Raw genomic sequence first — 25,729 nt, 5'->3', positions numbered from 1 at the left:
GTCAGCCTCAGCCTGTCTCTGGAGCAGCCAGGGAGGGAGAGTCTCCAGGAACAAGGCAAATTAGAGTCAGCAAGTTTGGTGTTCTGAAGTCAAAATAATGTGTCAGTTCCAAGGGAGAAGCACAAAGACATCATCAGATGAGACAAGAAAGCTGCAACCAGGAATAGAAGGACAAGTCTGAGAAGAATGGTACGAGGTTGGGGGGAGGGGGGAGGTGTCAGGGCTGGGGCTCAGGCAAAGCTGGCAAAGGCTGTGACAACTCCATATGCTGAAGGTCGGCATAGGAAGGGGTGCAGCATGGCTGGAAAGGAGGCATTGATCAGGTGGAACAGCCACCACCACCACCACCACCACCACCCCCACCCCACCCAGACTGCCTTCACAGTCAGCCACCCAAAGTGCTTCTGAATTTCTGGCCTCCGTGCATTGCTATGATTAACTTATATGTAGTTATTTTTATAGAAAAATTATTCATGAGAGAAGAGAGGGATCTTAAAAATAGGAAGGGGCTATTTTCGCCTGAACCCTTTTCGGATCATTTCCTCGGGGACGAGTTAATCCGCCTGGCCCATCTATTGAAGCCCAGCTCGCTGCAGTGGGTGTGTCTCAGGTGTCAGCTCGGCCACCGGACAGGGTGTCTTTCCCGTGAGGCTTCTGTGTTGTGGGCACTGAGCTCAAGTGCAGGGATCGCCACGGTTGCCAGGTGCACAGCATGAATCCTCCCTCAAGGACCAGACGAGTGCAGCAGAAAGACCCAAGAGAGGAGGCTCTGTGCACAGACTTGATTCACTTCTCTCTATTTTAATACTTTCTTATTTCATTCCTATTTTTGCCACCTCACAGCCTCCGGCTGACCCTCCAGGGCACTCCTCTCCTCGCCAGTTGGGACTGCATGGCCAAGCCGGAGCTTGGATAGCAGTCAACACCCCTGTGTTGAGGGTTTGCTCCCCAGACAGAGTGAGACTCTGGCACCCTAGCTTCTGTGTCTGGCACCCCTTATCCAGGTGTGGGCTGGGAGGTTGAGGGGACAACTAACAAGGACGATGTAACTCTGGAGTTTTGAAGTCAGCAAAGTCAGGGGAAACTTTTGGAGTCTGGAAACCAGAAGCAAAGGTGGCAAGTTGAGAACTGGAAACCTTGGCAGATCGGGGTCTGAAAACACATATAAGGAGTTTCAGAACAGCCCGAAGGGTCAAGAATGAAGAGTTGGGCTCACCTGGAAATTAGATACAGATCGGACCACCTACAGGCTGTAGGATCTTGGGCAACTTAATTGACCTCTCTGTTCTTTGATTGACTCATATATGAAGAAGTTATACTGAGCCGTACCTCTTGAGGTCATTGCAAGTATTAAAAGAGATAACACATGGAAAGCATTAAGAACCAGTCCCAGCATGTAGCAAGTGCTCAACCTACTGGAACAAAAATATTAATTAAAGTAAAGTTCTCAGGACCCACAAAAGGACTTACTAGAACATATGAATCAGTTGCCCACTTGTGTGACCGTTCTGAATGGGAAGGATACAAAAGCCAAGGAGAAAAATAAAACCCTCCCAGGGATTAGTCTCGGAACCTTGGAGGCTCCAAGTCACACCAGTTGGTGTGAGAGAAAGTCCTTGCAGGAGCTTTGAAGGTCTTCTCCTCCAGGTTCTACATTTGCAGAACGAGGAACTGGCCCCACAGGAACAGAGACTCACCCAAAGTCATGTAGCAATTTCAAGGCAGAGCCAGGAAAAGAACCGAAATTCCATGACTTCCAAATTAGTGCCATAATACTGCACAGACCAGAAGTTTCTCTCCTGTGTCTATTCTGCTGTAGACCTCGAAGCTGGCCCAACCACCCACAGTGAGTTAGTCAGGCATCCTAGGGAATGACCAAAGCCAGAGCTCTAACGTGCAAACGAATCACCTGGAGCATTTTATTAAAAATGTAACTCTGTTTCAGGAGATGGAGGGTGGAGCCTGAGAATCGACATTTCTGAAAACCCCTCCGGGGGATACTGTTACTGCTGTGGACAATCATACTTAGGATAACAAGGTTCTAGGGGCACCCGGCTGGTTCAGTCGGTAGAGCATGTGACTCTTGATCTTGGGGTTTTAGGTTCAAGTCCAATGTTGGGTATAGAGATTACTTTAAAAAAAAAAAAATCCTTAAAAAAAATCTATAAAAAACCAAAAAAAAAAAAAAAAAAAACCCACCAAAAAAAGAGTAACAAGGTTCTAGGCCAGCGCTGTCCAATGGAAAGAGCATATGAGCTACATCTGTAGTTTTAAATTTCGCAGTAGCAACATGAAAGAAGAAACAGATGACATTCATTTTAATATACTTCATTTACCCAACATATCCAAACTATTCTCATTTCAACATATAATTAATATAAAAATTTGGGGGATATTTAACTTTCTTTCTTTCATACAAAACTCTTCAAAATGTAATGTGTAGTTAATACTTAAAGGGCATCTCCATTCAGACTTGCCACATTTCAGTGATGAAGTTGCCACATGTGGCTAGTGGCCCTAGGGCTGTTGTAGACAACCGCCCAGGGGCTTCCAGCCCCACCCCCGCCCACACCAGCCATATTTGATATCTTCTTGGATCTTCTGTTGGCTGCACCCTGGCGGACTCACCTAGCCCACTCTTGCCACCCTTGTCACGGGTGAGCTCTGCTCCAGCCCTAAGCCATGAAGACCAGCAGCCCTAAATCCCACCCAGCCCCCGCTTCCTGGGAATACAAGAGCCTGGATAGACATAAGGACAAAAAAGGCCAAAACCCACCTTTCCTCCTTCATTTCAGGGTAATACTCGGTTTATCTGAGCCAGAAGGCTTCTGTCTGCCTGGCCCCATGCTGTCTGAATATTACCATTAAATGCTTCAAAGCCTGTGCACTCTGCTCTCAATTAGAGGACGGGGACTGAGAATATTTCCACACGGCTCGGTCCCTGCCACTGCCTGGCCTGGTAGCTTGAAGCTTGAAGGGTTTTGCACGGGGCCAACCATGATGGCGAGCGACACAGACCATGATTCCGTGGCAGAGTGCCAGCGTGACATCTGTTGGCCCTCTGTGACTTCAGGTGAGGCTCCTTTCCTGCCAGGGAGACATCAGTGGGATCATCCGACAGCTCTAGCCGTGCTCACAGACTCACTGGGAGAAATCCCCACACCTGCTCAGAGCCTCGGTCTGGAGGGCTTGGGGTCTTATCTGAGCCAGAAGGAAAGCTACAAGCCTCTTCCCCCATCTGTGACTTGCAGGGAACTCACCAGGCACTTCTGTTCACTATAGCCCCCGGAAACCCAAGAAGTTGGTCATTTGGCTCCTCAGCCAAATGTTTGCTTTTGCTTGCTTTTGTCTGAGACAACTCTTAGCTCGCTGCTACCTAATGCTAAACATATGACTATCTGGAAACATCTAAATGCACCGTGCTCTACAGACGAAACATCCACGCAGGGATGTTCTCATTTAATGGCATTTTCTGGTAAGGCAGAAACCGTTCCTGTTTTACTTCCTATTGTTGCTTCTAAGCTTGGATTGAGTTTTTCCTGCCTTAGTAAGTCAAGTATAATGAGCAGAATCAAATTTTATCTAAGGTCAGTATCATTAGTGGTGTCCATAGGCATTTTTGTGTCTTGACCGTATAGGCAATTATATTTTATTCATTCATTCAACAGCTGTGTATCCAGTGCCTGTCATGGGTCAGGTGTTGGTCTAGGCTCCGGGGATGCATCAGAAAAAAAATTCCTGCTCTTCTGGAGCTCAGAGTCAACTGTGCTCATATGTGTTGCCAGGAGGGGAGGGACGGGGATGGACAATAAACAGGCGCAGAGCCTACAGATTGTACCAGGTGGAAAGTGTTCTGTGCGCTGCGTGAGCTTGGTGGGCTCCAAACTGAGGTCACAGGGCAGACAAGGCTCCCAGACAACGGACCACACTTCCCCCACCCCCAGCACAGGTTTTGCTGCCTGCCCCAGACCCTCTCTCCATGCTCAGTTGCCCCCTGTTTACTAATGGCTGGGACTTGCCAATTGAACAGGTCATCTGCTGGCCTCCTGCCCCCATGTTTTCAGATTCATGTTCTCATTTTCACTTACTTGCCACCAGCCCGTCTCTGGCCAGCCCTTGATTTCCTCTGCGTTTGAAGCCATGACTGTGAGTGACTCTCATCTCCACAGAGTCCTCTCATGATGGGAAGGGAGGGGACGTGTGTTTGGGGTGAGATAGAACATGGGTTGTTTGTGCTGTAAACTTTCCCCAGCGTCAGGAGCAGTGATAGCTAGAGGAAATATAAACAGCAATTTTCCACATGCTTTTTATGTCTCCATCAGCCAGGAGCGCCGTGCCGACAGGAACACCATCTTCATTTGTCCAGTGTTTGAAGCTGAAATGTGCCACAAATGCACCACTGCCCTTCCAAGTGTTGGTCCATGCTGACTGGCTTTAAGAAGCCACCAAAGTTATTGTTTCAGGAAGATAAAATAAAAATATATTGACAGAATACTGCTCTTGGGGAAAGTTAAAATAGTTTTCCTATTTATGAGCTGTTCTTTTCCACTTCACAAATATTGATGGCTCTCCCCCACCCACGCCCCTGCCCTTTCTCCTGTTTTGGGTGAATTGGGTGGAGCCCCCAATTCACATGGTTGTCTGGTGTAATAACAAGTGGGTCCATGCCCAACCCCAGCCCAGTGAAGCCCGAATGCCAGCAACAGGGGAGATACTGGAGGCCAGCTCTAATCTAGGAAGAATGGAAGAGGGAGAAAAATGCACTGAGTTGGGAATACACCAGAACCAGCTACAGTTCTCCATAGAAAAATATCCTTATTGTAGCTGGTAGGAGAATGCTAGGAGACAGGGCTATAAAATCTCATTAGGTTGATCCATATAAAATGGCCATTTTTTAAAATCAAGAATAGTTATTATTGGCAATTTCATCGGGTTCCTGCAAAAGTAAAGAACAATTACCATTTATTGATTACTGTCTGTGTAGCAGGCATCGAACTAAGCACTTTATAGGAATTCTGTTGTTCAATGTCCACAGGAACCCAGCGGTGCAGCCTTTTAGGTTCAGCTCCCCAGAAGTAGATTCCAAGATGAGGATTCATGATTATTAGAGACATGCTCCTAGGATAAAAGCAGGACAGGGACAGAGACAGAGACAAAGCCAAGAGAGGAAGGGTGACTTCAGGCAAGGTGTCAGCTCTGTCTCATCCTGCTGGGAACTCTGGAGCTTCTGTTACACTTCAGTGTTTGTTCCCCCTGAAGACAAGCAAGCCAGGAACTCATGACCCTGCATCCCTCATTGGCCATGAGCCACCCCCAGGGAGTAGACACTCAGACACATGCAGCTCTTCGCAGGCCTGGGTGAAGGGCTCTAGGATCTGAAGGCAGGACTCTGAGCAAGACCACTGGGGCTGGCCACTAGGGGCAAAGCACATAGCAGCTGTGGGAGGGAGGCCCATGGAAATGCTAAGAGATGGCCATAGGCCTTGGTAGAGCATCTTGGGAGTCCCCTGGAGAGAGATGTTAGTTTCATCACCATTTTTGCACACAAAGCATCTGAGATTCAGAAGGGTCAAAATAATTGCGCTCTGATCACAAAGAGGTAGAGCCGGAGCTCTGTTATCCTGAATTGGCCACTAATGTATACTCTCAGTGTCACCTCCAATGTCCTTGGTCACTGGGGTCAAGCTGGTGGTACCTGGCTCTTCCTTCCCTTAGAATGAGATTGTAGAACCCACTTGGTTCATGCCAGTGGATTTGGGGAGGCCTCCCCAGCAACCATAGCTTATCTAAGCTCTCCCTTGTACCTCTGTAGGTTAGAAAGGAGCCCTGCCCTGCCCCCAGCCCCATGGGATCTGCTGATATGTCCCTACACTGTCACTGGAGCTTGGCCTCCCATTCAAGTGTCCCCTGGCACAGGCAGGTGTGACCTGCTGCTCTCCACGGCCATGGCCAAAGAACTCACTAAAGCCAATGCCTGAGAGGCTTCTTATTTCTTGGGCGAGGAGCTCACCCCCAACTGAACAAGGCCAAGGGACACACTGATACCAAAACACCTGGTGAGGGGATCACCACCAGCTGCTACACTCCCCCGGCCAGGTGCTGCCACCTGTCCTTATCTGGCAGCCAAAGGTGTCCTTCCTGAGGGAGGTGAGTCAGAACCTTCTGCTCAAGACATGCCACAGTGGAAAGGATAGAGACTCCAGAAGCCGGGACCCACGTTCACAGTTCTGCCACTTCCTAACTGAAGTGTTTTTTTCATTTCTTCATATGTCAGTTCTGTTATCTATAAACAGAAATGACAGTACTCTACCCTGCAAAGATAAAATGAGATGTTATCTGTAAGTGCAGAGTGGGCATTAGAAATATTTGGCCCCCGCTTTTTTTCCCCCCTAGGCTTTGCTGGCATTGTTTTCTGTCACGGTACCTGTCTTAACTTTGGGTTACTATATGCAGTTAATACAGCCTAGCTGCTCTGGTTTTGATTGGGTACAGGGTGTAAGCTAGAGAAACATGTCCTTTATTGCCCTGTGTTTTGAAAGGCTTTGTTCTTTCTGGGTTACTGTTCTGTCAAAGGACACTGGATGGCCTGCTTTTTTCTTTTTTTTTCTTTCATCGATCTTGAGTAATGCAAAGCTAGCACCTGGCCTTCTTCATTGAATTCCATTATACCCCAGATGCTAATAGCTCCTCACAAAAGGCCCTCTTGGATAGCATACCACAAGAGAAAAAGCAAAATGCTACGTGACACTGAGATGCTGGGTCATACCCCGCTCCACCCTTATCCCCCATACATAGAAATGCTGTCCCAGTTTTCAGCAGCCTAATTGAACATCAGTCATGTAAGGAAAAAAGAAGAAAAAAAAAAGAAAGAAAGAAAGAAAAAGAAAAACCTTCTTTGCCACCCACACCATTGTGCTAAGAATAACTTCTATCCCAGCCACAGAGCTGGTCAGAGCCACTTCACAGTATCTCCATCTGGGGAATTAGGTGTGAGGATTCAAAAAGTGCATTCGTCCATTTCGAGTCTGAAGCTGGCATGGTCCCTAAAACTTGGCAACCTGGCATAAAAACAAAGCACCTAAACAACCAAATGCTGACTTACCAAAACCCTGTCTCATGTGAAAAGTCTACTTTTCTCTTTCGTGGTGCATTAAGCTCACTTAGTCTGCTTTCCCTACCGTGTCCAGGAGTCAGACTTACCTACCTACTTTACTTACTGGGACGGGGTCCCGTTCAGCCTAGTGTCTCACAGAGCGGCGTCCTCAACCAGCCGGAATCTTCATGACCAGGATCCTGGTCTGCTGGTTTCAGGCTGAAACTGAGTTTCCATAGTGATTGGCTTTGGGGCAAAGATGGTTTACCCTTGGATCTTCCATATAAATAGAATCATCCATTCATTCGAAAATCTATTTATAGGATGCCAGCCTTGTGCCAGGCGCTGTGCCCCAACACATATCCGTCGTGAAGTACATGCCCTAAAACGCCTTGTCCCGTCTCTTGGACATTAGTCTGATACTAGAGGTTCTCTCAGCCTCACTTCCCAGTGGAATCATCCCAGGGCTGCTTGAAAGTTCTCTTTACATGTATTTTTGTTTTCATCCTCACAATAACCCCACAGAACAGATGCTGCTGCGGTGCTTATTTTCTAGATGAGGAAACTGAGGCACGGGTTGGTTGAGTGGCTTGCTCCAGGTTACCTAGCATCACAGAACCTAGAGCAGCGCATTCCTCCAGAGCATCCCACCTCCTGGTGTGGGGGGCAGCACCCGTGGGCAGGGTGTTCAAGAACGCTGGAGCGGGGGAGGGCAGAGAGAAGAAAAACTAGAAGAAGCTCTGGAGAAGTGGACCAGAGCAGGGCAGGAGGGCTGTGGGAACCCAGACTCGAAGGCTGGGTTTCATCCAGTAGATGATTGGGATAGCTCTGACCTCTTCCAAAGAGAGTAAGAAGGCAGTAGCTAGGACCCATGTCTACACAGCAAAAAGTAGGTCAGTGTCTTTGGAAGAGAGCTGTGAGGTACAGACTCTCTGTGATGGCAATTGGTTCTGACAGGAGCTGTGTGCTGAGTAGGGAGGGTTACAAGAAAGGCCTCCCGCCCTTGCCCCACTGATCTCTTGCTTCCACACATTACTGGGGCCTCTGGGGGCAGCCCCAGAGCAGCTGGCTCCGTGCCTTCCTTCCCCAGAAGTGTGCTAGCTACCCAGCACCTGTGCCCACTCGGCTCATCAAGTTCACCAGAGCCTTCCGTGCATTTGACCAGGACAGGCTCACCACAGGGCAGGGCATGGGGCCCAGTGCCAAAGGGGCAACCATGCAAGAGCCAGAAACCCACATCCCTGTCCGTTATTTAAGCCAGGAGAGAGGCTACCCACCTCGGAAACAGTAGGTGGTCCTATTTGCACAAGGGAGCCTGGGTTCAAATCCCAGTTCTACCACTCACTATGCAATGCGGGGCCTGTCCTTCAACTCTATGTAGATCAGTGTTTTCATCTATAAAATGGGGTGGCCATTCCTACCTTGCAGGTTTAAGAACCAGAGATAGTCATAAGATGCCTAATAAATGCGTCTAAGCCCCTCAGTCAATGATAGCTCTTATTATAATGGATGCGTTGCCATTGCCATATTCAAAGACCCTGTGGGTCCAAACGGCCCAGGTAGAGAGTCACTGAACAACCCCCTTATTTGCAGCTGAAAAAACTGAGGCCCAAAATTGACCACGGGCTTTTCCAAGGTCACCTGGATTTGAACAGCAGAACTGGGAGCAAGAAGGACCTGTGAGAGGCCTTATTGTGTAAGGGGTGAGAAGTTCAAGTCCAGCTTGGCCACAGCCACTGACAGCTTTTGCCCTGATTTCCTCTCTCCATCATGGCACAGATACAACCTTTCTGGAAGGGTTGTATGGACAAATAAGCTGTCATTCCAGGGTGCTGAAAAGTACTCCGCAGGTGCCAAATCATGACTCTCCGTGGATTTCAACACCTCGGTTGGCACGCCTTCCTGCCGGATGCAAGCTGCATGAGGCCAGTGTGCGCGTACACACGTGCGTGTTTGTGTGTGTGCGTTTGTGCAAGAAGTACGGGAAGAGTAGGGAGAGGAGAGCATAGACACTCTAGATTTTTCAGAGACTATTTCTATACCGAGTTCATGTGCACTGTGGCTCAGCCCCCTGCCCTAGGATGCACTCAGGAATGCTGTCTTCCTTCTCGGGTCCTCAGCATCCTGCTTGCTGGCACCTGCTAGGGGAAGGAGTGAGCATAGGCAGCTGGACCAGGGTCCCCACTCTGTGGCCCACAGAGAATCGGGATCACATTGCTGATGGCCCATGATTGGTCCCAACTTGAGCAAACAAGAAACAGAGTCAGGGACTCCGTCCCAGGTTGCTGGTATCAAATAGGGTATCATGAAGAAAGTTGGATTTGGAATTAGACAGTTCAGCATTTGAATCCCAGTCCTACTGCTGCCTAACTATGTGATCAGAGGAAACTTATTACTTTACTGTCTGCACCTCTGTATTCTCATCTGTAAAAGGGAGAAATGTGACTTCCAAGCACTCTGGAGACTTTAAATGAGATGGGGAATCTGACACTTAACTGTTTCATTGCCACCCCAAACCCTGCCACCATCCCAGTGGCCTTCTGCACTGGACTACCTCGGTGGCTGGGCCATGAGATGTTGGTTGTGATTGTGGATTTGGACACGTAGCAAGATTAAAAGGCGGTTGCTGGAAACAAAGCTTGTCTCCCAAGGAGAGGCATCTCCCCTGGAGAGGATCGCCTCAGGCCATTGGTGGTGATGGGGAGACACCTGTGTTTGCTACCTGTGGAGGAAGAGCGGCACAGCACCCTGAACAAATGTCTCAGAGGAAACAGACATGCGCAGAGCCTGATCATGTGCCTCGTTCCTGAGTCTGGCAGGAGGTCAGGTGAGGAGCAGCGGAGAGGGTGAGCTTGGGCTGCAGTGAGAGAAGTGGGGCCTCTCTGGGCCTCTCACGGCTTGTGGAATTGCAAGGGACGTGTTTAGAGAGATCTTCCATCACCTTCTCTCCAGCTTCTCTTCCCTGCCTGGTCCATTCTGGACGCTCGGTGCTGGGGACACAGATCCTTTCCCCAGGATGCTGGGTGATGCCTTAGCCCCTCTCAGAGAGGCATCGTTCTCCATTAGGCTCATAGCCTCGGTTATGTCTTAGTAGAGGAAATTTCCACACACAGATATACCTACAACAAGGGGTCATGTGGTGACTTCAGGCTAGGTGGGAAAGGAAATGTGGCTTAAACACTTACTGTGTGCCCGGAAAAATGCTAATCATGGGGCCAGGAAACACTGATTTAGTGCTTTATTCATATTAATTCATTTAATTCTTCCTTCAACACTGTGAGGGAGATACCATTATTAACCCCATTTTACAGATGAGAAACCTGAAGCATGGAGAGGTTAAGTGATTTGTTCAAGGTCACACTGCCAACCTCAAACCCATGTGGTCAAACTCAGGCAAACTCTGAAGTTGTCATCCTTTTAACCACTCTTGGCTACTTCACTGACACTCATTTAATTTCCCCCCGAAGTCCCAGGTGATGGGTCTTACTAATGACATAGGTGGGGAAACTGAGGCTCAGAGAGTTTAAATGACTGGGCCAGGATCACACAACCCATTCAAGGTCTATGCACATCTGTCAGATTCTTTCTACTTCCCTAAGGGTCTTCCAAAGAAGCAACCAAAACCTTGACATTGTCTCTTATCCTTAGGGTAAAAGGGAGGAGAAATGTGGTGGGGGAGGAGGACAACCAGCCCAAACTTTTACCCCAAGCACCCTGGAGTAACCCAACTAATGTGAGTTTGCTTCTTGGTAAGCCACAGATAGGAACTAAATCACGTGAGATGTCCCTACAAAGGAAACTTTATTTGTAGCAAATAAGGAGACCATGGGGTGTAATTTCCAAAGCTGTGACTCCCCAAGCAAGGGTGAGTGGTTTCTTTTACTTAGGGTTAGGATGAATATTTAAATAAGGGAGCCTCGGGGCGCCTGGGTGGCTCAGTGGGTTAAGCCGCTGCCTTCGGCTCAGGTCATGATCTCAGGGTCCTGGGATTGAGTCCCGCTTCGGGCTCTCTGCTCAGCAGGGAGCCTGCTTCCTCCTCTCTTTCTCTCTGCCTGCCTCTCTGCCTACTTGTGATCTCTCTCTGTCAAATAAATAAATAAAATCCTAATAAATAAATAAATAAATAATAAATAAATAAATAAGGGAGCCTTGTCATCATGTGTAGAGGTGTACATAAGGTCACGCATGTTCCTTAAGGAAACATGTTTGTATGTACATTGTATGTTATGTAAAGCAGGCTTGGGTGGAGATTTTACTATTCTAATGTAGTAAAGATAACCATTGGTCACTCCCTATGTCACTCCATGCTCGGTCTGTGCAGGCATGCGTCTTGAGTTAAGCCCAGACAGGTCTGGGTGGTCTGGGCCGCCCAAGCTCTTGTCTAGGCAATCGTTACTGTTTGAGGGGTAGTTTTGGTTTCTATCATGAGATGATAGGGGGACAGAGTTTTGGTGGGCACAAGCAGGTGAGGAGTAAAGGTCAGCTCTTGGAGTCTAGCTGGTGGCACCAGCAAAGCATGTGTGAAAACCCCATTCTTGTCTGGCTACCTTCCTTACATTTCACCCCAACATCACCCCAAATATCACTTCTCCAGAGAAGCCTTGGGTCCTCCACAGTCTAAAGGGGTCTAGATTCTTTATCTTAGAACATAGCACTTGCGGCACTTAGTAAGTTTATATTCACTGATGTGATCATGAATTATTGTCAGTTTTCAAGATTATACTATAAGCTCCATGAGAAAAGACCTTTGGTTCTTACTAATATTATATCATCAGCGATTAGCATGTTGCCTGGCATTCAGTAGCACTAAAATACTATTTAAATGAATGAATGAGCATAACACCTGTATGGTTCTAGACTCACTAGGCTCTCCGCCTCTATTGTCTCAAATCCTTGCAACAGCCTTGGGAAGGAGTTACCATCATACTCATTTTACTATTAAACAAACTGAGAGTCAGAGAAGCGAAGTGATCCTGGCTCAGCCAATCCCTGGTGAAGTTGGGATTCACATGCGGGTCTGCCTGACTCCACCCCCACTGTTGTCTCTCCTTCACTCCGCTCAGTCAAAAACGGATCCTGGAAACAAGGAGTATTGATAAAGGGGCTCTGTCAAAGAAGAAAACAGAAGACAGTGGCATTGTGGAGACCAGACAGGACTGAAAGTCAAGAATAAAAGATCAAAGGCAAGGAAAGAGCTAAAATGGTAATGGGAGGGGAGTTCTAAAACCTGTCTTTGATAACACAACAGGAAGTCAGCTTTGCAGGCCAGATGCCTTTGAACAACTGGATTCTCCATCTCTAGGCCCAACCCTTCATGGTCCCCTCCACCCTCACCCTCATTGGGAGGATAAAACCCTTGTGAGCAGGGGCGCCTGGATGGCTCAGTGGGTTAGACCTCTGCCTTCAGGTCATGATCTCCTGGTATCTGGAATCGAGCCCCGCATCAAGTTCTCTGCTCGGCGGGGAGCCTGCTTCCCTTCCTCTCTCTCTGCCTGCTTCTCTGCTTGTGATCTCTGTCTGTCAAATAAATAAATAAAATCCCTAAAAAAAAAAAAAAAAAAAAAAACCCTAGTGAACAAATGTTTCTGGATGGGAGTTCATTCAATATCCCAAAGTTTGAGAACATGGTCTTTGTGGAAGCCGGGAAGCCAGAATGACGATGCTTGACGATCTCAGATGCAGTGTTTAGAGACTGACTTTGTTGGAGTCACATTTGAAGCATGTCCAGATTGCCTCAAGGGAAACATTCTGATACATTTATCAGTGAATGTCTAAAATTCTTGCATAACGTGGAACTTCAAGAAAGTTGCCAGGCAATTTTTTTTTTTTTTTTTAAGATTTAATGGTGTCCTGCCCCACTGTTTGTAAAACGACATCTTTCTAAGCCAAAAAATAAAAGAAACTCCCTATTTTGCTGTTTTCCACCCATCTTGAGCTTTGAGGTTTTATTTGCCTTGGGTTTGGAGAGTGAGCGGAAATCAACACAGCTGTTTATGTTTAGCGGCTTCAAATGAGCTCAGGGTGCAAAAGAACCTCATGGGTGTCTCTGCTTTGTTGACAGTTTTTAGACCAGCTTTAAGCTCAGCCAAGGGGTAGCGTGAATTAGAATTCCCTTTCACAAGTGCCCGGCGAAGTTCATTTGAGCCATACCGGGGCCCATTTCCTTCACATCTCTTTCTGCAGGAGGAGGACTCTGTCTTCAGCACTGCTGGTTATGGAGATAGCTTGGTACATCAGTCAGAAATGAACTGATTTCCTGGTCCCTCCGCTCAGGGGTGGTCTTGGCACTTCTGTAGAGAATGACTCTGTGAAGAGCTGCTTCCTTGGAAGGAAGGGAAATTAGGCGGGGTCTCTGGAGAAACGGGAGGAGGAGAGTACCCTGTTTTCCGTGACTTTGTTACACATATATAGATAACCTTTTCAACAAGACTGGATTGTTAATCTTTGGCAGCTAACAAAGCATTGGTTTCTTTGTTTCTTTGGGAGAGGGCTCATCTCACTTGCCTGCAAAGGCAGAAGGCAGAGTTGGAGATGCATTAAACTTCCAAATCATGAACATTTGGCGCAGTGCTTGGTTCACTATAGGACTTCATAAGTGCTTCTGAGTAAATAGAAGGTTAAGACAAGTAAAGACTTTTTGAAATATACGTATTTGAAATATACATATTGAAATGTACAGAAAATGCCATGGAAAAGCAAGCTAAAATCACTCACAATTCCAACCCTTTAAAACAATGATATTAAATAAGAAATTACTGGTCCCCTAACCTGCCTCTCAGAAATAACTTCTATTGACAGTTTGATGTGATTTCATCCTTCCTTTTCCTTCTTGATTTATATGTAAACACATATAAATATATGAGTGAATTTTAATAGTAGTGAAACATACATATAAGATAAATACCTTTACTAAGACTCAGTTTTAAATTTTTAAAAAAATCACAAAATGCATACCAAAGCTCTCAGTGATTTTTTTTTTTTTTTAAGTTATCAACTGCCAGGTTTTGCTTGCCAGCACACCCTTTCATAAACAGTGACCTCCAAGAGTTAATTGTGCTCCAAGCCCTCCTCGGAAAGCTCTGACCTTGGGCACCACACGCCTTCCCTGTGGGTCATATATGGGCTAGCAGCGCCTCTCCTAGCCTCTCCCAACGGATGCTCGCCAGGCTCTGTGCCTGGGGCAGAGTCAGAGGGTAGGCACGAAGGCTCCCAGGATGATCCCAAAACCAAAAGAGGAAATGTGGCCGAGGGAGCGGCCGAAGCCTTGCAGTTCAGCTCCTGGAGGCCCCCACGGGGCAATCATCAAGCTGCTTGATGTCATCCACCGAGCTGCCTGGAAGGAGCATGTGGGCACTGACCCAGCTGCATTTGGGCTACAGGGACAGCTGAACGGGCTGAGGGTGTCTCTCGGAGAGAAAATCCAGCTCAGAAAGTCATAGAAGGTCTGACTTATTCCAGATTGGATGCTAGTGATTAGAACTTTCAAGGTTATTGCCATAATAATCCTCTGCTCAGAAGCACCGAGAGCACAAAGCCTTTGTAGCATTTCTTAAAGCAGTGCTTTTCAATTTGCCTACACCTGGAGAGCTTAATTAACATGCAAATGTCTGGGGCGCCTTTCCCAGGGAGGTTGATTTAGCTGGTGCAGGGTTGGGCTTGGGCAGCCCTACTTTATTGATTCCTCAGGTGACTTTCAGGAGTGGTCAAGGCTGCAAAGCAGAGAGTGAGGACTGGCGGATTCAGACGCACCCTTTAAAATGTACATTCATGGATTCAGCATTCTAGGGGTTTTTTGGAGGGAAGGGGTGCATAGGCACCCTTGGTGATCTTAAGCTTCTTGTTTAAGACTACTGGTCCAGTTGTCTTTGTCTCCCAGCTGTCTGGCAGCTCTGTCTCAGAACCTGAGCATAGGGTCCTGCAGACAGGATCCCATAACTGGCCTGGTGCTCATTCTTTGCCTTGATAGTAAGACCAGTCTCCTTCACAACCTGGTTGGTTATGAAACCTTTTCCCTGCTTCCTCAACTGCAAAATGGAGCAATTGTGCCACCATATAGGTAGGTTCTACTGTTACTGTTATGAAGGCTAGTCCGTTGATAGGATACTGTCAGGTGTCCAGAGCCCAGGCTCTTAAGTTCGAGTGTCTGGGTTCAAATCTGACTTTTCTGCTTAATCAGCTGTGGGGACCTAGGTAAGATACTGAGCCTTCTCTTGGCCTCCATTTCTCTTCTGTGTCATGGAAATGACAATCATGATCCACCTCATGAGATGCTTGTGAGACTCAGAGCTGAAGTATGTGAATGCTTATCGTAGTCTAGTCCCTGGCACATATTAAAAAAAACTTCATAAATTATAGTTCTTATCAGGATCATCATTATTACTGGGTCAACTCTGGCTGTTGGGTCTAATCTGTTGAAGAAGAACAAATAATACAAAACAAGAAATATAATTTTTTAAAAGGTCAGTTTGAAACTCGATTAACTAGATCTTTCAATTAATATATATTTTTAAATCTGTGACAGTGAAAAAGCGAGTAGACGGTTACAAGTAACAAGCACACCTAAGCGCTTCCAGGTGGGATCCAACGATAACCTGGGCATGTTGAGCTCAGTCCACTTCACCTTTACTACCTGTAGGTATAGTCCTAGGTCATGGTCACTCCACAACACAGGGAGATCTGAAAGACGCTGTGAGTTCTGATGTGGCTGTAGCCAGTGGTATGGACTAGAAAATCCAGACATTTTTATATTCCTCTTCTCGTACTTCACCTCTTAGCCCATACATACAATCTCAATATTCACTTTTTATTTACATTTTCCCTGGTACCATCTCTTTACTAGGAGACATTTCCTTCCCTTTCCCCTTCCCCTTCCAGAGAGAGAGAGAGTGAGAGAGAGCGTAGCAGTGGCAGAGGGAAAGAGAGAGAGAGAGAGATAGAGAGAGAGAATCCTAAGCAGGTTCTATGTTCAGCATGGAGCCTGATGAGGGGCTCAGCGTGGGGGTTGATCTCATGACCCAGATATCATGATCTGAGCTGACATCAAGAGTCAGATGCTTAACTGACTGAGCCACCTAGCATCCCCAAGTCAGGAGACATTCTTATTGAAATTTGTTTGACAGCCTTCCCCAGAGTTTTGCAAATCACTGAGTTGGGATGCTGGGTAAGGATGGACAGGGAAGCAGTTTTCATTCTCATGGTATTCCTGACTCGGAATTTCTGCTTCTCACTCTTTCCCCTATTCTCTTTCTTCTGCTTCAAAAAGAGCCCAGATTCAAAACTCAGCTCTTTTTAAAAATAATTTTCCCTCATCAAAAGAAAACTCTCAGCACTCAAGCTTTTGGTAGCACATTGGGCCTTATTGCTATTTTGCAGAAAGGAAAGGGTTTTCCTATGCCGCTCTGCTCTGCTCTTTCTGTGCTTGTCAGGGGTCTCTTCACGGTGCTCTGGCTACTGTGTTTTGGGGGGGTCCTTCACATGAAACCTCTTCTAGGAACCCAAATCTCTCACTTGTCATGGACAACCATATAGCTTGACTCCTGGACTCTGGGCTGGCTTTTGGATTATCCAAATGATCCCTAATGTTATCTCTCAGACCACATACTCACAGGCTCTTTCTTGAGTAGCCCTGAACTGGCTGATTTGGGGGTTTCAGATTTGCCTAGTAATCATATTGCCTGAATATGGCAGTGATGTGCGACTTATATTCCCACTGTTAGGATTTGTTCACGTACTCTCCTCCAAACTGCTGAAGGCAAAAGCAATCACAGTCCATGTTTTATTTTATTTTTATTTTTTATATTTTTATATTTAATATTTACAATTTAATATTATTTTATATAGTTTTATATAAATAAAATAATTTAATATTTTATATAATTATATATAAATTATGTAATAATTTCTTAATATTTATTTGACAGAGAGAGAGAGCACAAGTAGGCAAAGTGGCAGGCAGAGAGATGGGGGGAAGCAGGCTCCCTGATGAGCAGTGAGCCTGGTGGAGGGGGACCTTGATCCCAAGACCTTGGGATCATGACCTGAGCTGAAGGCAGCCCTTTAACCCACTGAGCCACCCAAGTACCCCAGAGCCCAAGTTTTAAATAAGAATGTTTTTCCTGGGGCGCCTGGGTGGCTCAGTGGGTTGAAGCCTCTGCCTTCGGCTCAGGTCATGATCCCAGGGTCCTGGGATTGAGCCCAACATCGGGCTCTCTGCTCGGCAGGGAGACTGCTTCCTCCTCTCTCTCTCTGCCTGCCTCCCTGCCTACTTGTGATCTTTGTCAAATAAATAAATAAAATCTTTCTAAAAAAAGAATGTTTTTCCTCTATCACATTTATTCTTATTAATATTTAGTCATTTTATTGGATATGGAATGAGGCAAGATGTCAACAAAAGAATCATTTCTAGACTTCACATACATAGATGGGAGAATGGACCCATATCTCTTAGAGCTTCTTCTCTTTTTTCTTTTCTTTTTAAGATTTTATTTATTGGGACACCTGGGTGGCTTAGTTGGTTAAGTATCTGTCTTTGGCTCCAGTCATGATCCCAGGGTTGTGGGATCGAGCCCCACATTGGGCTTCTTGCTCAGCAGGGAGCCTGCTTCTCCCTCTGCCTGCAGCTCCCCTGCTTGTTTTCCTTCTCTGTCTCTCTCTCTGACAAATAAATGAACAAAATCTTTAAAAAAAAAAGATACAATTTCTTTATTTATGAGAGAGAGTGAGTGAGAGAGAGCAGGAGCAGGGGAGGAGCAGAGGGATTGGGAGAAGCAGCCCCCCGCAAGTCGGGAGCTCTATGTGGGGTTCTATGTGGGGTTCAATCCCAGGACCCTGAGATCACCATCAGAGCCAAAGAGGCAGATGCTTAACTGACTGAGCCACCCAGGGAACCCTCTCCCGGAGTTTCAAAACTAACAGTGGAAAGAGGATTTTTGTCCATTACCTTTCAGTTTTCTGTTGGTTAGAAACTTTCATTACAGCTACTGGGAAAAAAAATTCCATTATTACAGATCAATGCATTTTTTAAATTAACATATAATGTATTATTTGCCTCAGGGGTACAGGTCTGTGAATCATCACGCTTACACATTTCACAGCACTCACCATAGCACATGCCCTCCCTAATGTCCATAATCAATGGCTTTTTAATATGAAACTTATCTGAAATTCTTCAGGGTAGATCGGTATCGCTTATTATTTTTCTAACAGAAATTTTATTTTTAAGTATGAGAAGTAACAAATTGTGAGGAATTGGCTGCGTATATTTTGTTTTCACCACCCATAATAAGAACAATCTAATTCACTGGGAAAAAAGAAAGTTTCATTAATCAAAGTAGCTGCTAACCTCATGGGTAGTTGATTCTCCTTAGTACCTCATTTATCGCATTCCGTGTTGCTTCTATTAGATTATTTGTTTTATTACGTGCTGTTTATTTCCTTGTGTGCTTCCCTTACTAGATTGTGACTTCTTCCAGTTTGTTGTTGTGAAAAAGGGTGATCCTCTAGATGGAAAGCAGCAGATGCATCATTCTTTGAACCTCAAGAACAGGGAACAAGAATTTCTTCTTATTTACTCTCTGTCATAATACCCAAAGCCTGGTACATAAGGGGCTCTCAACAATTTCTTCACTGAATTAATGATTGAGCCACTCCCTATGCGAGTGATGCGAGTGTGCACATTGGCACACACACTCACACATGCTCCTCATGCTCCAGCGTCTGCAGGTGAGAGAACCCCATCTCCCGTACATCGTCTTTGCGCATACTGACCTGCACACAGAGCCATCTGGAAGAAGGCAGGTTAGAAGTGAGTGAGGGGCAGGGTGAGCCATCCTTCTAAAGAGCCGTGCTAAGGTTCTTGCCCTGGTTTCTCTGCAGCCTGAGATGTGTAGGCTCTCAATTCAGCTGTTACCGAAATGTGGGCATTTGTGCCCTCTCTGAGATATGTGTCGTAAGTTGCCAAACCACGTCATAGAAAAATTAAGGAAAAGTGTGTTTTTGAAAATAAGCTAGTGTGATTTTATTGACTCCCAAAGAAACTCGTGAATGTTTTATATTATTTCAGAGACTAGCAACATTTCCCTTCATCGTTTCTAGTCAAGGGTTTCCAAGAGGCTGCTGACTTTTTTTTAAGCTCCTTCCTTTTTGGAGTGCCTGGGTGGCTTCTGCCTTTGGCTCAGGTCAAGATCTCAGGGTCCTGGGATCAAGCCCTGCATCAGGCTCTCTGCTCAGCGAGAAGCCTGCTTCCCCCTCTCTCTCTGTCTGCCCCTCTGCCTACTTGTGATCCCTCTCTCTCTCTGTCAAATTAAAAAAAAAAAAAAGATCTTTCCTTTTTTTTTTAAAATAAGCTGGGGGTTTCAATGTTTCAGGTTCTTGTGGGACTGTCTTCTTGGGAGGTCAAGCACAGCAAGGGGTCTTTCACTCAGATGAAGGATGGGTTGATGGGGCTGGTCACTTGCAGGTCAGCTCTGAAGCCCCATTCACACTCAACTAATCACCAGTGGCTGGCGTTGAGAATCTGAAAGCAGTGCAGCTGTCCCATAGTGATGTGAAGATGGCTTAGAACCAGGGAACTGTCCGAACTCAGGATGATTCAGTGATCCCGAGAGCTTCAGGGGTAAGTTTCAAATTGGCCCATCACTGACATGTGGGTGAGTTGGAAGTTTAGAGTTAGACAAAAGAAGGAGAAAGAAGGGCTATCAATGTTGAGATTTTAAGTGGTGGGCTGTCCGTAGTGGATCAAATTAAAACAATTTTTTTTTTTTAAACCTGGGTAGTTTGTTCTTTCCAAAGCAGTTTGCCATTCTCTAAACCAGTGACTTCTTTAGCTACCAAGGCTTGCCAAACATTGACTTAAAATGACTTCTTTCATGTTAACAGCATACATATGGAAGGAGTAACTTTATAAGGCATTTTTATAATTTGAGATGATCTTATTTAAGGAGGAATCTTGCAGTTACCTCTTTTGCCCCAGGAAAAAATAGCCCCCCCCCCCCGTCTGGTTATGAAGATAAGTTGTTTTGCTTTAAATAAGGAAAATGAGGGTTAATAGGAAAGCTATAAAGGAAGATAAAGTTCCTGGAAAGAGCAAATAACATTATTAAAGAATGAGGAGGCAGGAAAAGAAATTGGAAATAGACTAAAAGATTCACTCATCTTTCATCAAGAAAGATGACAAATTAGCAGTCTTTAGTTATAAACATCAGAAAGGGTAAAGGTGAATGCTCATATGTTTACCAAATCCTAGAGGATTAGGAAGAGGTTCCAAAAAAGAAGTCACTGTTTTTCATATGAGCACATAGTTGAGGGTCTAAGAACCCCAAAAATCAACAAATACAATTTAAACAGGAGAGCAAAGATAGCAGATCAAAGATGGCAAATACTTAGCATGTTTATCACTGTTTCTATTCTGCACCCATGACAGATATTATGAATTGATTAGGCTGCTCTTTCTAAGTAAATTAATAGATGCACAGTGTGACAGAAAGTCAATTAACTACAGATGACCCTTGAGATGAAACCCTTTGTTATCTATGGTTTAGCCTCACTACTCAAAGTGTGATCTCCAGACCACCAGCATGGGCATCATGTGAGCGCTTATCCTGAAAGCAGAATCTCAGCCTTCTTCCAGACCTGTTGAACCAAAACTATATTTTAGCAAGATCACCAGTAATTCCTAGATTCAAAAAGGTTTAGAGCGCCCTGGAAGAGCACTGAGTGTAGGATATATTCTTTAGGGTAGAAGCCCTGAAGCTTCATGCATCACCATCACTGATTTAAGGGCTTGTTGAACCTAGATTGCTGGGCCCCACCTCCAGAGGTTTTGGACGAATTGGTCTGGGTGGGATTTCCAAACAAGTGTCCTGCTGCTGCTGCTGCTGCTGCTGCTGCTGCTCGGGGAACCATACTTTGGAGTATCTCTGTGAACTTTAAAGTTGAGGACTACAAGTATCTTCCCATAATTCTCTGTACATCTGAATGAACCAGAGTTCTGGGTAAAAGAATCTAGTATAACATTTCTTATGACCCTATGTACTTGAGTCTAAAAGGCTCTCTTCCTGGAGGATTGGTGCTATCATCATTTAGTCATGTATGCAGTAACAATCTGGGTAGCCGTTCTGTCCACAGCATTATATTTGATGCCAAGAGACTCAAATGAAGGTTAAAAACCGCAGTTCCTAATGAGGCTTACTCTCTGCGAAGAGAATAAACACGAAACGCTAAATAACACGGTGACATTAGATGGCAAAGGGCTGAGTGCTAAGTAAGTGGCACAGACCGTGTATGATTTAATTTCAGAGAGAGGGAGAATACCTGGGTAGATATTTCAACCTAGCTAGAATAGTTGTTTAGAGTCGGTGGAAGATAAGGTGGCCAGGGAGCAGGCCAGGGTAAGAAGGCACCTTCTCATTTGTTAATGCTGCTTTCAGAGGTTGTTTTTAAAACTTTCAGTTTTCCTTTGGTCGGGTAATGATAAATCAATGCTTTCAGCACTGTAAATCACGCTACAGGGTGGACAACAGGGAAAACCTGTTATCTTAGAGACAGAGAAAAAAGACAAACAGATTGTAAGCAGAGATGACTAGGATGGTGGAAAGCAGTAATTTAGGAAAAGGGATAATAATGCCTAACTTCTATTGACCCCTTACACTGACAGGTACTTATGCTTAACTGACATGTGCTATCTCATTTAATCCAAACAACCTCGCATGATATAAATGTAGTCAAACCTCCTCCTTCGCTCCAAGTGAAACCCAAAGCTTTGTAAGCGTGCATATCTGATGAAAGAACTTGCCAAGTTTAAATCCAGGCAATGCTCTGGGGTGGGAGATGCTAGTCCATGAACTGCGAGGGTTTGGGCCTGTCTGGATCCTGCTTTCCAATCCTCATATACTCTACGTCAGGGAGGAACCCAAAGAGCAACTGAGAAGACACAAATCCTCAGACGCGTTCAAGTCGAGGAACCTGTGGGGCCAGTGCGTCCAAGGCGCGGACAGGGAAGGGCTCCTACAAGAAACGAAGCAAGGGTTAGCCTGAGACAGCTGGGGTCATGGAGCCTCTCCTGGCTTCCTCGGGCCACCCTAATGACAGAGTCCGTGGTAGGTTGCGAGCGGGAGCAGACTCGGGGCGGGAGTGTTCCCTGGGTCCTGTATTTGCCTATAAATACTTCAAATAGTTAAATGAAAAGAGCAGCCTTTGAAAGCTGGAGAGGAAGCTCTTGGGAGGTCCCCCGGCCCGCCTGGAAGTGCAGGCAGAAAAGAGGAGAAATGGCTGGCGAGTCCTTAGCGCGGGAGACGAGGAACAGCCCTGCCCAGTCCAGACAGGGGGCCGCCGCGCGGGGGGCGCGATTCCGGAAGATTCAAACCGTTAAGGTGACCAGAACAATTTGAAAAAAGGAAACAAACTTCCTCCCGAGTCTTGCCCGCGGGGCCCCGAGGCGGGCCTTTGCATTCGAAAGGGCATTTTTCAAAAGAAGGTTTCAGGGACGCGGGAGCATCGGCCCGCTGGGAAGCGCGCCGCAGGAACAGTGCCGCAGAGCGGCCACCAGCCGGCTTTGTACTTGGCGGCCGCCGCGGCCCCAGAGTTTCGACCGCAGCCGGGCAGTTGAGGCCACGCCCCCTTTGCAGAGAGGACTGCAAGCGCTGATTGGCCCTCCACCGGCCAATGGGCGCGCCGGGGCGGCCCGGGCTGTCAGCGCGCGCCGCAGCCGCGCCGGCCGCAGCCTGTCCTCCCCTGCTCGGAGCTCCGCAGCCAGCGCAGCCTTCCCGGGAAGCGGGGCCGCCGCTCGCGAGCGCAGCCCTGCCCAGCCCGCCAGCCGCGCGTCCGGGTGCCCGCGCCCCACGGCCACAGCCTTGCTGCGCTTTAGCTCACAGAGCATGTGCAGACCTGCTGGCGCTAAGGTGCTATCTGTCCGGGGGACTTCTAACCAGCGGTGACTGTCACGCCTAGAGAGACCTTTCGGGGGCTGTCGCCGCGCCTCTGCGTCGCGGGTGACACTGCGGTGCTCGAGATCGGGGCAGCAACTGCCTCTTGGTGGAGGCATTTGGGGCTCCGTGCGTCCTCCCTCTCCTTCCTCCTCGGCTCGCTCCTTGCCTCCCACCGCTGCTGGCTCCTACCCTCGGCCGCTGACACCCGCAACCTCCTGGAGCTGGAGGCGCCCGTCCCCGCGGTTCCTCTTCCAAAGGGGCCTCCTCACTTCGGAGATGCAGTGACAAGTTAATATGGGCGTCCAAGCCTCGGCTTCCCAGGAGGAGAATCGCAAGAGGGAACAGCCCCTGAACGCCCAGATCCCTTGAACAGGCCGCCCAGGAGGGGCGTGAAACCCGGCTGCAGCATCCGTCCAGGTGGGACCTGCTGAGCTCCGCAACCAGTCCTCTGCTCCATCCCGCAGGCGCGCTTGCGGGTTTGCTGCTAGCTCCCCGACCCGGGGATTTTTTTTTTTCCCCCTCCGCTGGTGGTGGGCGCCTGGTGGGCCGAGGCCCGGCGCCTGCTCTGCTACCCGCGCTGCCTTTAGCGGTTGCCTCCGCCGCCGCTGCCAGGGACGTGCTGGGAAAGCCGAAGCCCCGGGAGAAGATGCCGGCCATCCTGGTCGCCTCCAAAATGAAGTCGGGACTGCCCAAACCCGTGCACAGCGCCGCGCCCATCCTGCACGTGCCCCCAGCCCGGACCGGCCCCCAGCCTTGCTACCTCAAGTTGGGAAGCAAGGTGGAGGTGAGCAAGACTGCCTACCCCAGCCAGATCCCCCTGAAATCCCAGGGACTGCAGGAGTCGGCGGGGGAGGGGCTCCCGCTGCGGAAGAGCGGCTCGGTGGAAAACGGGTTCGATACCCAGGTGAGAGGTGCTGTGTGCCGGGGCGCTGTTCGGGGGTGGGAGGAGGTGAATACTTCTTGGGGGTAAGGTGGCTTGGCTGGACGTGGTAAAGGGCTGCCCAGTGGGCGGAGAAGGGAGCCATTCCACTTAGGCTGGCAGATCTGGGGATGCGCGCGGGGGACTGGGCTGGCCGGTGGGTGTGGCCGGGTGCCGGTGGTTTGCCTTAAGGAGCTCTGAGAGACCGGGGTGTGGGCACGCCCGCAGCTCCCTTCTGGGGGCACGGGTGGCGTGTTCACACACACACACAAACAACCAACCAAAAAAAAAAAAAAAAAACCCAAACCAAAAAACCCAAAACGTGCAGCTCTGGAAATGTCAGGTCCTGCATGTTGAGAGCTTGGCCTCAAGAAGGCAGTGTCTGCTGCAACGGCTGGCGGGCTGGCGGTTCTGCAAGATTCTGTCTGCCAAGGAATGGTCTGAGGCCTCCTTGGGCTCAACGCCCCCAGGCCTGGCAGCAAGACTTAAGCAAAGGGGTCTGGGGGTTGCCATCAACCTGCTCCTTTCGGCTGGACGATGGCCTGCCCCTGCCCATCCCTTGGGGCGAAAGGATTCCAGGCACAGTGCTGGGACTGCCATGGGATTGCCCGTGCACCAGCTGAGGCGGGCAGCCAGAGACTCCCAGCGTCCTGGCCGGCGGTTATGGCTGGGGTGGGGGTGGGGGAGGGGTGGGGGTGTCTGCCTCCAAAAGGCTCCCCGGAAGCTAAGCCCCCTCCTTTCAGGGTAGTAGATCCCAGCGCTGGTAGCCTGCCTGACCCGGTGTGGGGATGGGGAGGGGGGGTGGCTCCAGCTTGAAGAGAATTGGTGACTTTTACCTTTCCCGAGAGAGCCTGCATCACCCAGTTCGGCTGGGTGACAGGCCCTGGCCGGCAGTCTCTTTTAAGGAAATCCACAAGGGCCAATCAGGTTCTCTTGGCCTCCTGCCCTCCCTGCTCCTTCCACCCCCCCCCCCCCAATCTGGTAGGAGGGAGCAGGGGCATGCTCTATTTTCTTGGCAGTCAGTCAGCAGGGACTTTTGGGGACAGGCTGACCTGACGGATGTGACTGTCCCAGTCAGGAGAGGCGGGAAGCCAGAGGGGGAGGTGGTTTGGGGCTGGTGTCAGGGAAGTGGCAACAGACCAGCTGACCTTTTTGGCACTTTCCTCTCTGCTGACACTGTCTCCACCTTCTCCTGGAGCTTTCTCTGATCAGAGGCTAGAACTCAACACATTGCTAGCCTGTCCGATGGAGGAACTGGAGCTGGGAGCTAATCGTAAGCAGACTTTTGGAACTCTGGGCTGGAGAAGGCCCTCGGAGCAGATTAAGCTCCCACACCAGGCTGATAAGCATGCCCCTCGCTGCTGCACTTGCTAAACATTTTTGGAAGCTGACAGGTTTGAGTGATGGCGTGTGGGAGGAAGGCAAGATTTCCCCCTATGCTCCGGGGGCCTGTCTCTGCTAGGGTTTAGTGCTCTGTTCTCGTTTTCTGTTGTTAGCCACAGGATTGGTCCCGTCGGCTCTGAAATGAGAATGAGCTCAGGGGTACATTCTTGTGAGGTTTTTCCTATCCATCCTTGGAGGTGGGGCTTGTGAGTAAGGTATGGTGGGTGGTATGTGGGAGGTCAGAGCAGTGACTCTGGGATATGACACACACCCTTCCAACCTGATGAGGAGGATCTGAGGAATGAGAGGGAAAGTGGACATGGGATGGTTTCTGCCCAGGAAGCTCTTCTGCCTTTGCCCATTCGACCCTATATTTAATAAACATTGTTGAAGGACTTGCACTGGGCAGGT

General features: G+C 48.1%; 1 protein-coding gene across 7 annotated transcripts in view; it reads left to right on the top strand.

Annotated features, from left to right (window-relative positions):
* NAV2 (neuron navigator 2) overlaps positions 1-25,729 on the top strand; it is a 722,564-nt gene that overhangs the window by 305,599 nt on the left and 391,236 nt on the right. For 5 of the 7 annotated variants that reach the window (XM_059407156.1, XM_059407146.1, XM_059407128.1 and 2 more), the window contains exon 1: positions 22,863-23,920. The exons of 1 other annotated variant lie outside the window; for it this stretch is intronic. In XM_059407156.1, the coding sequence (XP_059263139.1) occupies positions 23,663-23,920 (258 nt within the window). In that variant the 5' untranslated portion in view covers positions 22,863-23,662. Of the gene's footprint in view, positions 1-22,861; positions 23,921-25,729 lie in introns of those variants that run through there. One more of the 7 variants, XM_059407119.1, reaches the window with a different exon arrangement.

Source organism: Mustela nigripes, chromosome 1 (assembly GCF_022355385.1).
Source record: "Mustela nigripes isolate SB6536 chromosome 1, MUSNIG.SB6536, whole genome shotgun sequence".
Classification (NCBI taxonomy): Eukaryota; Metazoa; Chordata; class Mammalia; order Carnivora; family Mustelidae; genus Mustela; species Mustela nigripes.
Note: the sequence above shows the minus strand (reverse complement) of the source record. Positions and strands in the feature narration are given on the sequence as shown.